A 15,228-nucleotide genomic window follows, 5' to 3' on the forward strand; every position below is an offset into this window, starting at 1 on the left:
AGGGAGAGGGCTGAGGGGGGTTTATGGCTGGGAGGAGAGACGCGCAGCAGGCACCAGATGCTGCGATTGGTCGGACTCTCCACGTTGCACAAATCTAAACAGCAGCGTAAAAGCAGACACGACCGGAGGATGAAGCAGCCGGAGCATCATCATCATCATCTGAGCCTGGCGCACGTAGCGCACAGTGGCGGCGACGGAGGAGAAAAACAAAGCGAGATATACTAACGCGTGACGGGTGCACGAGGCAACGATGATCGTTTAGAGCGTTCTAGGATATTATGTGGCTCTGTACCGGATCCCCAGCCATCTGACAGCCAGTCGCAGAGCCAGACAACACGACGCTGTTGTTTTTTGTTTTTTTTTCTCTACCATCCACTTAGGAGCATCTGCTGGAAACGGGCAACTGGAGCTCGTCATGGGATTGTCCTTTTGGTAGTGGTGCTGTCTGACTGTGTCAAAAAAAAGAGAAAGAAACAAGCCAACAAACAACAACAACACCATGGGCTCCAGACTGAGCAGGCAGAGCAGCTTGGACAACGAGAATTTCTCCAAAAGGCGACGCAAGCTCCTGAACAGCGCCGGAGAGAGCGAGAGGGGAGGTCGGGGCGGCGGGGACTTTCTGTTTGCGCTGATGCTCAAATCAGACAAACTGCCTGGAATGCTGCGAAGGACTAACCACAGCCCGTACATGAGGAGAGTGGCGTGGATCAAAGAGATCCAGAAGCTGCTCCGTGACCGCAGGATAGACCAGGCGACCGACGTGCTCAAATTACTGAGGAAGGTAAGGAAGAAACCTGCACAGGGCATGGTGAAGTCGGACGTTGTTTGCCAACAGCAGCGCTGCCCTAAAGCCTGCTGTGGTGTTGATGCGGGCATGCATTGTTTTCCCATCTCACAGAGAGCGGTGAGGGACTGTGTACGTGCGTGAATGAGTCTTTTGCATGCATATCCAAAATGTAGCGGTGGCACAGGTGCACTGTAGTGTTCTCCAGCATTTTCTGTAACGGCCTCTGACCTCTGACCTAAGCCCACATTATTCGTTCATTTCCCTTTGCGGTTACTACACGCGTGTGTGGGCTCACTCCTTTGGCCACTTCCTCCTGAAGCATTTGTTTTTTATGGAAAGTAGGCCACTGGCAGAGCACTGTACCTGTGACACAGTGTTTCATTGGCAGACACAGCACGTGACTCACCACTCTCTCTCACTGTGGCTAAACGTGCTCAGTGTTGACATTAGATTTGATAGGATTACCTACCCACCAAATGAGGAAATGTTCAAACTCCACACTGTGTCATCGCATTACCTCAAATTTGATTTTCTCCTGATGGTTCTGGATATTTCCTGAAATGCAGAGCACAAATAAATCTCCATCCCTGTCTGCATTTGTCCTTGTTTCCCTTCTCTTCTAAAGCCAGAGTTTCACCTTTTCCTTAGGCTGTTCTAATGTGCCCATTAGAGCGACCTAGCACCTCCATCACTCCCCACTCTTAATGTCTCTCTCTCTCACTGTAATGGCCTGTGCTCCAGCAGCAACAATGAGAGCCCTGAAGTCTTGTGTTCACCAATACAAAATATTATTCCACTTCAAAAGGTTTTATTAACTCTTACCTAAAGAAATGAAAATCTAGGCCACTGTCATTGCTTTCCTTATTTATTTATTTTTGTAAATATTCTAGTGTGTGTGTGCCTATAGTCATGTGAAGATTTGGTATTTTTGTCATTTTAAAATGAATTGAGGAAACTAAATCAATTACCTCTAAAATGCATCATCATCAAGCTAAGAACACACTCAGTGCGATGATTTGATGTAGTTTTTGCAAAATTAAGTAGGACGAGTTTTCTACACATGACCTCAAATGTCCTACACTCCACCATACAGGATCTTAATCAAAGGGCTTCTTTAAAGCCTCTTCTCGCCTGCTTTGGCAAATGTGTAAAACACGCATGAAAGGATATGTGGACACATCAAAGATACAGCAATATCCTAAGTGATCTCATTTGTTTGCTTGCCCTTAGGGCTTTCCTCTGTCTTTTAGCTGTCCGGTGTTAATTACTCTGAAGCCTTGACACAGGAGAGAGTGGAACCTCCTTAATCAAGCCAAGGAGATAAACTGGCCTGGCCAGGCTCCATGACAGCCACATCACAGGGGACGGGAGGCTCACTTTCCCCTAAATGAGCTCTACTTTTATTAAATGATCCTCACTTTATCTTTTTTTTTTCTTGCAGAGTTTGCAGCAGATATTGACGAGATTCTGTTCTCAGAATTAGCTGCAGATTTAATTGGTGTGTAACAGCGAGCTCTGCCGCAGATAGGAAAGAGATCTGAGCTTCGTTGCAGATATGAGGACGGATCCAGGCTTGGTTTCACACTCGCACGTGACAGTTGATCAGGCATGAACACTGAAGGGAGATATTTTTACACCTTCTCTTTCTTAGAAGTCTTTCTTAGAAGAGCAAAAGCAGCTTCTCCCATGCTTTGGGTTCAGTCTGTGTTTACTGCCACCCTTGTTAAAAGGACTGCCAGGAATGTGGAGCTGCAAGCCTCCCACTCCAACTGTCTTTTACAATCAATGCAGATTGTGTTTAAGGAAGGAAAAAAAGCGGATGTGTCTGAATGTGTGTGCATGCGCGCAGGTGTGTGCGTACCGTATGTAGTGTCTCAAAGGCTTTCTTTTCTCATTAAACTTGCATGGGCTGCACAAGTGCTCGCCATCATAGATTGGCTCATTAGGACCTTGAGGATGGACATGTGGATGAAGGCGAGTTGGTATGGTTCAGCGCGCACAGCAGCACCGCTGACTGCTGCTTGTCTCATCACTCTCGAAAGGTCATCTGACATCTCCTCTTTTTAGTTGGTTTGATTTCTTTTTTTCACCGCAGATCCTCTCGGATTCATCATAACTGCGTGCAAGCTGCCGTGACAGCTGTCAGTTCTGACCTCTTTGCAGATGTATTTACGTGCAGCACAAATGAAATGTATTCAAACTCTAACATATTGAAGTGCCACGGCAAGAAGAGAATTATAAATGAGGAAAAATAGATGCATGTGCACTGAGATATTAAATGCATTTGAAAGTTATTGGGTTGAGTTGTTTTTTCCCCAAGTTTTAAACAACCAATGAAAGTAGAGCATGTAGAAATCAGAGGTTTGATCTGAGGTATTAAACATGAGGTCAGAGAGAGTCAGGCATGGGTTGCTTTCTGCAAACAGTAAGCACTATGGTATGTCAAGATATGCCCTGTGGATAAGTGCCACCGAGGGGTGATATGTCCAAACACAGCCTCTCCCCAGTGACTCCCCCCCACTTACATTTCACTTTGCTACTGTAGATGAAAACGCAGCCTGTCTTCTTTAATGAATATTTAAAACAAAACGCTTCTTTTATCTTTCCATTAGGAGTCACGATGCCCTTGACACAGTAGGGACCTGTTTGTCGGACTAAATCAACATTCTTAGACCCCTAATTGTGTATTTCTGCAACTGCATCTTGCTGGGTTTGTGATTCTTTTTTGTTATCTTGTCTTCTCTGGTAGGATCTGGGTTTAGAAGGCACATCGCTCAACGACATCTTGTACAAAAACGCTGCCTTCCTCAATCTAGTGGATCCCATCTCACACGAGCTGCTGCTCAGTCTGGCTCGAGAGATGCAGTGTCCTAAGAAGGTCAGGTTTCTTTCCTTTTTTCTGTGTGTTTTTGTGTTTCCCTGACAAGCTTGGTGTTAGCACTCTGCAAAGGAAAGCTTTCTCCTAAGAACATTTCCCTTATGAATTCCGTTTGTGAATCGCTGTCTTCTTAAGAAAATCTCATCCGAGGATGTTATTGACATTCCTACAGACAGATGCTCGAAAGAAATTCCGCCGACACATGTTACTCTCGAGGAGCTAGAAATAGCTGCTCAGTAAGAATCCTGGAAAACCGCTTAATGCAGTTTGTTAAATTTTTCATACCTGAAACTCATAAAGCTGGAGTGACCTGACAGTGCCAGCAAGATTGAATAAATCAAAATAGCACCTTGAAACAGAATAAGGTTGAATTTTATGTACAGATGGGAATGTGTAATTCAGCCTGTCTGAAAAATCAAAGATGAAAACTGAATCATTATTATTATTTTTATTTTTATTATTATTATGATGATGATGATGATGATGATTATTATTATTATTATTATTATTATTATTATTATTATTATTATTATGTAGGCAGTGGTCACCAGGAGCCACAGCATGATTAATACATTGAAATTATCTGGGTTTATCAGTAGCTGCTGTATCTCACCTCTGCTTACTACTTCCTGTGTTTTGCTTCCCAGTGCATGCTGCATGTGATTAGATTTTCTTGCTCCAGCAAGTCAGTTAAATTGTGTTTTGTTCAGGAGTAGCTCAAGGCTTCAAGAATAATAATAAACCATTAATATTTCTGTTCAGGTGAAATATGGTGGAGCTACAGGTTGATGAGTGTAAAAAAAAAAAAAGAATCGAGGAAACTTGGCAGGATTTAAAACCTTGAGAGGTATAAGAGCTGCAAAGAACTGTTTTTCTCTTTTACTTCCACGGGCAGAAAAAGCTGCTGCCTTAGTACTATTACTCTCATGCTCTGTGTTCCTTTATCAGCACTCTTTCTGTCCTCGTCTACAGGATGCAGACACCATAAAGTCTTCTGATAAGATTTGCAGACAGCTGATCTATCACCTGACCCCACACTCAAAGTGGTTGAGGCAGAGCATGTCCAGACGGAAATCCCAGGCCTGGTAAGCCCTTCTGTCCAGACATTCAGTCTGTAATAAGTCAGCCGCCGCACACACAACAGAGAACAGGGCTCGGCTCCATGTCGAGCAGTAGAGATTTTCATCTTTGTACCTGACACTGAAATACGACGGAGCTGGCCATGGGCTGACCTGATAGAAACGTTAAGAATAACCACAGCTGTCAATCATATCTGAGAGGACCGTGCGGTGGATTTGCATCGCTACTGGCGTTTCGCTCTTCAAAAGTGGCAGCAAACGTGTCATCTGTATGCCAAAAAAAGCTGGGAGGGTTGTGCTAAAATGTAATTGTAGCTATTTTCATGAAAAAGTGCATTGCTTTTGATGTGCAAATGATGAATAGAGAATTAGGTTGCACACAAATAACACAAACAAAATTTTTTGTGTCTAGGTGTTACTTGGTAATCCTATTCATGAACAGAAAAAGCCTATCATAATTGTTTCTCGTGTAATTGCTTATTCTACATCTGACTACACACTGCAAATAATGGATTAATTTTAAAGAGATGAAAACAATCTGAGGGCTGAAAACGAGACGATGTGAGCTCAGCGAGATCAGACGGGTTTATTGCGAGTCATTCAGAGGTGACACGCAAAAACTGGAAGAAAAGCTTATGTAGATCAGACATTTCACTGTTTAGCTGCACAGGCAGGGCTTTGTTGTCCTCACGGACATTTATTTCAGCTCGGAAGAGGAAAAAAACACGACTTTACTGAAACTGACAGCTTCTCTGAAAATGTGTGGAATCATACAGTCGCTAAATTCCGATAGCTCTTTTTCACTTAGTCTTGTTGTTGGCTTCATAAACCTGCAGTGAGACGGTGTGACACTGGCTGAGACAGCAGGAACAACATGAATCATTAAAACAAGAAATCCACCCTAAAACAGAATATTAATACAGCAGGTGTTGTGAGCTCTGACAGCTTCGCCTGCTGTTGTGTTCATGAACAAATACCTGTCAAGGCTAGACAGAGATGAGACAGGTCCAGTCTGCTGCTGACTGTGAAAAGGAAGTTCACCTCCCAAACTTAAGTTTTTGGAGATAGCCTACTTTTTCCAGTTAAGAGCTTAACTCGTCATTTTATTTCTGATTCAAATATTTATAAGGTCATTTAGAGTAACTTGCATTGCCTCTTGGGAACTCTGCTAGCAGTTTAGCTTAGCAATTAGCTTAGCCTGGAATAACTACTAAAATTAGGCACAAAGATTGACTTTGTTAGATATATTTAGGACATCTGCTAGCATCTGTGAAGTTCACAAAAATCAAACCATATAATTCATTTTTTCCTCTGAGATGTAAAGTAAATAGGAAAACATGTGTATTCCCCAAGTAAATTGCAACTGGTTGCTGGCTGTCGCTGGATAAGATCGGTTGTAAAGATGGTCATGTACCAAAACCCTTCATGTATCCAATCAATTTCCCATCAACTGTCAGGCACCACTCACCAGCAGGTCAGGGAATAAATATTTTTCCCCTCATTACTAGTGGTTGCTAAATTGTCACAATCCAGTCTCTAGGCCTTTGTGACCGGAAACAGTCACATATCTACAAAACGTTAGTAGCTATTTTGCTTTTGTTGAAAACTAAAAGGTGAAGATTTCTTATATAACTTAAAGCTTGTGAATATTTTTTTTACAGTAACTAAAGTATGTATTATACTGTGTGGCATAATTTTGTGCTTGTGTTGTAATTACTTGCCTTGTAGGTACAGAAAATATATATTATTACATTATTGTTGTGGCCAGAAGAAGAAAGTAGTGCTTTTAGGGAATGGCAGCTTTGAGTGACAACTGGGTGCTGTATCGTCGAGTTTCAGTCACACAAGAGAGTCGAATTTGGTTTGTCCAGTTCATTGAGTACAGATACAGTCAATTATATGTGCCATGCTATCCAAGCCGACTAGTCATCGTTGGCTATAAACTGTAAAAAGAACCAACCCCACCACCCCCTCAAAAACGAATTTAGCCAAGGTTTAGCCAATACAAAAACATTGGCTAAACCTGCATTCTTTCTAAAGGTCAGCAGGAGGCGACTCCTCTTGTTACTAAAAGAAGTCCACACTCAAAAAAAAAGAAATTGGATGGTTGTTACATGTACTAAATAATTTCATGTTTCTATGGTGAACGTAATTAAATCATGTAGCATCTGCATGAAATTCAGCAACTTAATTTGTTCTTTTTTTGTTTTTGTTTTTTTTTATTAATTTCACCTGTTGAGAATGAAAAAAGAAAACAAGCAGAAGAAAACGAGAGCAAAAGAATAAACAACATCACGATGACATATGGGAATATAACAGTAAATACTAAATATTAAACATTATTGTGCAGCACGTAAGATTGACAGCGCACAGTGTGCTTTGAGGTAGGACTTAATTTGTTCTTGTTGAGATGACATGATAATCTAGTAAGAGTGGTTAGTTGTTAGTTGATCACAAGATCACATTAGATCTCAAACTGCAGGAAAATCGCTGGAGTTTTAAGAGCCAGACAACTATACCCACACCATGTATGTGCTATCGCTATTTATTGTGGTTTAACCTGTCAAGGACAAAAACGTACGGAGAATTCTGTATCAAGCCTTGTAATCATAGCTTTCCTAGTTTTGTTAAGCCTGGCTTGACAGTTTTGTGGCGTGATGGTTAGTGCTGTTGCCTCACAGCAAGAAGGGCCTGGGTTCAAATCCACATCTGGCTGGTTTGCAGTGTGTTATTAGAGTTAGGTTAATTGGTGATTCTAAGTTACCCATGAATGTAAGAGCAAATGGTTGTTTGTCTCTATGAAATCATCAACCCCCATATTGGTTCATTAAGCAAGACTAGCAGTAATTGCCTTGATTAACAAAGTAGTTGTTCAAACAACAAGATTTCATTGTGTTTTCCTAAAGTTTTTAACTTGTGTAGAATAAATTAAAACAAATTTCACTCTACATACTTATTTAAATCACTTCAAGTAATTCCAAGTATACTACGTTGATCCAACGTAATCTGATTACATTAAACCACCAAATGCCAAATGTGTTGGTTTGACATGGTCAAAAATGGGTTATTGTACTTGGTTAAGTCACGTGGAAAAAGGTGCCATGATTAAATTGTGTTCATTCAACAACTGATTTTTTTTAGTGCAGCTGTAGAGATGTCTAAGGAAAAATTACCTTTTGACTCCCTGGTTCTTACTAGTTATAAGTCTTCTTGATTATAATTATAATCTAATGTTCATCATGTAAATCATGTTCCACATTAGAGTCAAAAAGAAGGTTAAAGCAGGATATGTGTGATTATTAAGTTGCTAGCCTATACTGTAACTATCCAGTGTCTCTTGGCTTCTCATTCAAATCTGCCGCTTGCTTACATCTGATTTTAAACACACAGATGACGTAGGCGAAAACCCTCGGCTTTTTCACAGTAGCTATGTCCATCTTTCATATACAGTCTGTGGCTTAAGCTGGCAGCTCTAAATGGCCTGCATTTGTATAGCGCTTTTCTAGTCCCTAAGGACCCCAAAGCGCTTCACACTACATTCAGTCATTCACCCATTCACACACACATTCACACTACAATATCACTCTCTTGTCCGAAGTCGAGTGCTAAACCTAAGGCAACAGAAACCAGTAGGAGACAAACTTATTACTATGTCCATCTTTTATAAACAGTCTATCAACTTTGAGTGTAATAAAACATTAGAACCGTGTTTTTTGTCAATAATTAAACAAAAACATCATATTTTGTTTTTAAAAAAGTGAACTTCAGAGGTGCAGCTAGGCCGCTGCTTGTGTTCTTGGCTGTAACTTTATAACTATCACACAACCATAAGAGCATTTTTGTAGAAATTCCAAGTCTATCCTTTGTCAAATAAGGTTTTATTGGTCTACATTTACAGAGCAAATAAACCAAAGAAAGTGTGTCACAAATACAAATTTAGAGTGGATTTATATTCCCTTTCTCTTCCATCTTTGTTCAGCTGCAGACAGCCTGGCTCCTCTGTGCAAGAAATAAAATTTTTAAAAAAAGCAACAAATCCATTTCTGTGGGGTTTCTCTCCACTCAGAGGAAACAGAAACAGCTCAGTCCTTTTTAATGCCACGGGACTGTTCATCCCTTCATTATCTAGCATTAGTGCGGCACACGCAGTCCTCTAAGTACTGTACACACTTGTGTGACTGAAATGCCACACTGAATTAATATCTGAAACTCAGTAATCCCATTAATCTCAATCTAATCTAATTAGTTTATTTAGGATTGGCTAGAAAACTTTCCTTGGTTTTTTTTTCCAAGTGCAATGAAAAAAAAATGGGCTTGATGGATGCAGTGACCCAGATACGCTACTGAAGTGCTCTCACCTTAAGGCTAAATTCATGTCAGTATAAAATTTGCAGACACTTTTTGTGACCTTTTCTCTTTTTTGACTTTTACAGAAGTGTTTTTCTTTCCCATAAGCTTTACGTGACTTAATAATTTGCTTTTGTTTTCTCACCTAACACTCAGAAACAGAATAACCTGAACTATCATATAGTTTTTAGGCTTAATCTGTGTTGTATGGTCATTAAAGGATCCTCAAAAGCACCACAAGTTCCCTCAAGTACTTGCTTGGGGCTTGTATGGACGGGTGTCAGCCAAGTCTATAGGGATGTTAGGTAGGCAGTATATGTCAAAATAATGTCCACATAAACGCCAGGATCCAGCATTTTACAGCAGTCCATTACACTGCAACAAGCTATTCAGAGTTATCCACTTTCCCTGTCAGTGGCTTTAATGTTGCGGCTGATTGGTGCATGGGAGGGAACTGCCTTTAGCGATACGGATTGTGAAGTGTGAGGTTGAATACCCTGCAGCATGAAGGACAATGCAGTGCTGAGAGGGATTATGTGCGTGTGATTTCTATCTGTAGTGCACGCCGACCTCATCTGTACGTCTTTATGATGAGCGTGCAGTGGAAAATATACGTGACATCAGGGAGCAGGTGTGACGAGACTGCTCATCTCGTGCAGATGGGCTTTACCCACCAGAGGACTGAGATGAATAATAGAGAAAAGTTTGAACGTAAATGACTCGACAAAAAAGACAAAATGGCGTGAGTAATGCAATAACAGCCCAGAGGGGAGATGAGGAGGAAACTGAACTGCATGTTTAGAAAAAACTGTTTCTTAATTTAAAAAAAAATATATATACAATCTCACTTCTACTCAGCAAGCTTTAGAATGAATATTTACTTTATTAAATCCCAACAGCGATTTGATTTGTGCTTACTGAATTAGAACGCGGCCTCGTTGGATTAAATCGCTGACACTTGGAGACTGATGAGCCACACGTAGAGACAAGCGGTGCACTCTTGGTGGGAATACTTAATATATGGCACCACAATGTAAAATTAATTGATTTCTTAACTATGTAAAGGGTGTTTATTAGGTTGCTTGTTTGTAAATATGCATTGTTATTAAAGGCTGATGTCATTACTGTAAGTCCTTACTGGATTCAGTGTATAATTATTATTTCTTTGGGCATCTACTTAGCCACAGATATCCAGCATCATACCTCTGCACTGTTTCTTAATTTAAACTGAGCCCTGATATTCATGTTCTTGGATGTAAAATTCACAAGAAAAACCATCTACTCAAAGTTATCAGTAGCGCTCATGTTTTGTGGTATCAGATCTTGACGCAGGATGTAAGAAGCTTCCAGTGTGTATGCCTCAGACATACTTTTTTTGTGCAGACTGGGCTCAAAAGCCTGTCTGAAAAGGAAGGAGCTGCGTGATCAAAACCTATTCACACCTGGAGCGAAGCCTCTGCCACGGCCATTAGGACCTTTGTGCCTCTGGTTAAAATGAGGTTTCTGTCATGTAAAAAAGGATGCGAGAGACAGAAGAGAGAGAAAGAACTCTGGCTCACAAGAGTCTGATAGAAGTGCAGCATGCTTGGCATATTTCTTGTCCTCTGCACCTGATTAAAACTTCTTTTTAAATCCTGGTGATATCTGCAGATTTTGGGGGGGTTTTCACGAGTTATTTGATCATCAGCCCATCACCTGCTTTTAAAAAAAAAAGGAGCTGTGCATGCTGCTGAGGGCACATCCATTTTCAGCACCACAAAAAAACCCCACTTGGGTGCATAACAAGTGACAGGTGCATGTCACAGTAAGTCGCAAGGGCGCTGGGAATGCTTTAATTCACTCTGACACCAAATCAGCTTGGAGGCCACTTCAGTAACAGCTCAAGTTAAACACACTGCCTCCTCTAGGGCTGGGGTGAGGAGGTGAGTGAGGAGTCGGGCGCTTGTAAATGTAAGGGACTGCAAACAAAGGGGCAAAGGAGCGTGCAAGTAATTCAGAAATGTTTTCGGCACGAATGCTAGCTGCAGAAAGGGATCATAATATCGCCTATATTTAGATTCAGCTTCAAATCGTGCTTTCATTATGCAATGTCCTGAAAGGATTTCGAAGATATTCCAGGGGTTATACCGAGTATGCACTGAAACAGATAGAAATCCTGGGCAGAAAAGTAATCATTTAAAGCTTCCCTGATTGAATTTCAACTCAGAAATCCCCTTTAAAGACAGAAAAATCAGGCAGAGGGACTGAACTTTTCAAACATGCTATAATCCTGTTAAAGCATCTGCTGAGCTTAAACAATGTTTGTCTGCCTTGTTTATAGCAGGTGTTGTAAAGTCACTGTAGTCAGATCAGTGTATGTTCATGTGAGCAAATTAAACCAATCTGCCAACAATTAATGTCTGTCAGTATCAGAGTTAATGCACTCATTTCTATGCCACCAAACTCACTGCAGTTTTCCACTGCGCTCAGTCGACCTTTATGAAAGTCCTCATACATAAGGTGCTTTGAGAAACCTGGCTGGCAGGTGTACATCTACATGTTGCTGCATGAACCACTGATCCACAGATACAGTACTGAGTAATGCTGACAAGCCACAGTCAGAAGCCAAAAACAAGATTGATATCAAGTTTTCCTTTATGAGCTCATGATCGTTTATCTGTGACATTATTCATCACCTGCTAAATGTTTTTGGCTACTTCAAACTCACATTGCATGTTCTTCCCTCTCAAAGAGGCTTGTCAAAAGCTGCTGTCTACAACAAACAAACAAAAAAGCACTTTTCTGTAATAGAATCACAGTTATTATGATACAGGTTACTTAATGGGTGAGATCATATTTAGCTTGTAATTTATTAAGTGTTAGCTATTTGCATGAATAGTCATTCTGACGTGATAATTTATTAATGGCGAGCAGTGTGAATTAATGACGCATTATTCATTGCTGCATTCCTGCGGCATATGTTTTGTGGCCTAATCATGATGTGTTACAGACATTCATACACAACATGTCAGCCACGGCTCATGAGAAGATTCTGTTATGTGTAGCAAACTGGGGACGTTTTGTGTGATTCCATACTCCTTTGCTCAATTGCACCAAAATCTGTTATCAGGTGGCACGTCGCTGACCAACAAAAGAAAAGAGGCAAAGTCATGTCTTTCTTTAGCCTCCCCATAACTGAAATGGCCAGATTTATTCAGATTAGTTCCTCCAAAGCACTTCATAATTTATCTCTGCAGGGGGAAACGGTTGTGACCTTGCACTATAAGGAGCCCCGTGCTTCTGGCCCACATAGCTTTAAGCTCAAGCTGCTGGTTCGCTCGGATGTTTTGACTCTTCTGTTTACACTAGCAAATCCCCATGCTGGAGTCTCTGTACCAGCCTTCCGCTCAAGCTGGACCAGTTACCCCCCTCCTTTATACAGCTCAGGAAACACAGCATAAAACTACTGCTTTGTTTTTTTCATCAATCGGGGAATCATTCAAAGATCATTTCATCCTCCAGCCAAAAGCAATTTCTGTCTGTGTATGTGCAAGAGACATCTAAGTAATACCACTCTCTTCTCTTCATATTCCCAACAGTCTCAAGACAACCCTACAGAAAAAAATGTCCAGCGACTCCGTCGACTTGTCTGGTATTCCCCTCTCGACCCGGGACGTCCGTCAAGTCGCCTTCTACCTCCAAAACAACAGAGACAGTGTGGTGGCTGTAGACATCAGCTTCACCGAACTTGTTGACGAAAATTTGAGGTTTCTCTTGCCTTTCCTCGCCTCGCTGCCCAAACTCAGCACCTTAGCCCTCAATGGCAACCGCCTCACTCTGGCTATACTCAAAGACCTCACCGAAATGCTCAAAGACCCCAAGAAATTCGCCAGCCTGGCCTGGATCGACCTAGGGAACAACATGGACATTTTCACCATGCCTCAGCCTCTGCTAGTCGCATTGCGCCGGCGCTGCAGCCTAAAGAGCAGCCTGCCGACGATCTACGAGTACACCGAGGGTCAGCCCTACTCCTACCACCTGGAGACATCCATTGAAGAGCCCAGCCACTATGAGGAGGACGAGGAGGAAGATGAAGATGATGAGGATGATGTGGGGGACAAATTTGAGCTGGAGCCCTGGGGGTTAGGGGAGAAGCAGCTCTCCAAAGACTTTACCCTTCACTACTGTGAGAGGTGATGGGGTCATTTTGTCTCCGAGGTTCTTTCAACTGTGGTTGAAACGTCGTCCCACAGCACTCCGCTACTTCCTTCGCCTTCTTGCCCTCACACCACGAGCCCAGTTACCCCTCAAGACATGAGGGAGACCAGTGCCCACATTGTGAACTTCTTGTCCCAACACAGCTACCAAGCTATTCCTAACCATCTCTGAGTTAACCCACACAAGATAGTGACAATGAAGCGACAGCCGCAGCGGCCATGACTTACCGTGTTGGTGGATGGTGCTCTTGGGAACGAGGTGCGGTTTCATTGGAGGGGGGGCCGGAAGGATTAACAAACCAGTGCTCTCTCTCTTTCTCGCTTGCTGTCTCTCTTTCTCTCTGTCTCTCTTTCTCTCTGTGACAGTGGCAGCTGAGAAGCCAATCTTGAGGAGGTTTGAGATCAGTTGCTCAGATGGAGGAGCAGCATCCCGGCGGTAGCTGAAGAGGAACTCGAGCCAGTTTGGAAACAGTGGGTCCCTCCGGGTTTCTCTACCAGGACTGAGTCTATCTCTGGCAGGCAGGGCCTAGCTCCACATTGTGTGTTCTCTGTTAATCTCTCAACAAAAGCTATGACACAAGTTCAACAGACTATACAGCCGACGACCCATCACGTGACGCCCGGCAAAACTGCTAGGTCGACTTTTTGCGTTTTCCCCCCCTTTCCAAATGTCCACTTGTGAATACCCACGCACACCCTTGTGTAGTTGTAAATGAGGACACAAAACATGGCTCTGTTGTGTTTCCACAGGCTATTTTTGTGCACTTTTCGGTGAACAAAGCAATCTTAGAAGACAACAGGTAGGACCAAACAATGGATAGCGGTCACTGATTGCTTTTGTACTCGCCCGAATGCTCTTATTCCCTTCTCTGTGTGATTATTGAGATGTTGTGCTCATCCCCACTGTGTGTTTCAGTGCATTTGTGACACCACAGCCAGCTGTTCATGCGGGCCACTAAGTCAGAGCAGTGTCCAAGCTGCCCTTTCCTACTGCTGTGTGTCTCTACAGATATGTTGTCGTTCCCATTTATTGATGCTGTACTTTAGTGGTCCTGTGTTTTCTAATCAGACGCAGCCATGACTGTTATCTGTTGGTTCTAGTCTGCTTGTAGTAGCACATGATGTTTAAGTTAGACTGACCGAAACACTGCGATGCACTTTAAGGCAGTTTGATTTTTTTTTTATATATTTCAGTTTCACCATAGCATAGCCTCTGTGTACATCGATTATAAGCAGTGAAGCAGAGAGCTGAAAGTATACCTGCAGACGGGGAAATGACGGCTCCTGATTGTTGAAGCAATCATTAAAAAATCATCACTAGATATATAATAAATGTTTGCTGTGTGTTATATGTGTGTATCCGTAATTTGTCCGATTGTTGCTGTAATGATTTGTGTTATTGTTTCGGTGTTTTGTCACTTGTCCAACTCAGTAGTTACAATAACGACTATGAAACTGAGCCCTGCGACCCGCTGTTAGCTTGAACAATAGAGCAAAAAGGGAAGCGGCCGATGGGACGACGCAATAAAACAGAAAATAGATCAGTGAATGTAGTTCACAGTCAGAGCGGACACCTCTTTCCATGTCGAATGTTTACTGGGAGTGATGGAGAAGGCTGTCCACCTGGTTTGTAGTTTGTTTTCATGTGTCAATGTCAAACTCTTCCTTGTTGTAGCCTTTGTGTATCTGTCTCATGCCCAACACTGACTGCCAATAAATGAACCAATTCAAACTAAGAGCAGATGTCGGGTTTTATTTTAACAGTCAAAGTACACACCGAACAGCTGGAACATCTGGGTCACCAGAAGAGCCTGCACCTGACCCCCAAAAGGAAGATTTATTTATTTATGCAGATTAGTCTGCAAATAGGGCAATCAAAGAAATCAGCTCAGCCCGTGCTGTTTGGGATTTGTTATTGGAATGTCGTGCTTGTTTCCCAGC

The 15,228-nt window shown here is 42.1% G+C and overlaps 1 protein-coding gene across 1 annotated transcript; it reads left to right on the forward strand.

Moving 5' to 3' along the window:
* Nucleotides 1-23: 23 nt before the first annotated feature.
* lrrc75ba (leucine rich repeat containing 75Ba) lies at nt 24-15,023 on the forward strand. Its single transcript, XM_082555235.1, has 4 exons — nt 24-781; nt 3,537-3,665; nt 4,638-4,750; nt 12,670-15,023. Exons 1-4 carry the CDS (start codon nt 500-502, stop codon nt 13,265-13,267), a joined length of 1,122 nt encoding a protein of 373 aa, XP_082411361.1. The 5' UTR covers nt 24-499; the 3' UTR covers nt 13,268-15,023.
* Nucleotides 15,024-15,228: the final 205 nt, after the last annotated feature.

This window comes from Aulonocara stuartgranti (assembly GCF_965226115.1).
Source record: "Aulonocara stuartgranti genome assembly, chromosome: 12".
NCBI classification, from domain to species: domain Eukaryota; kingdom Metazoa; phylum Chordata; class Actinopteri; order Cichliformes; family Cichlidae; genus Aulonocara; species Aulonocara stuartgranti.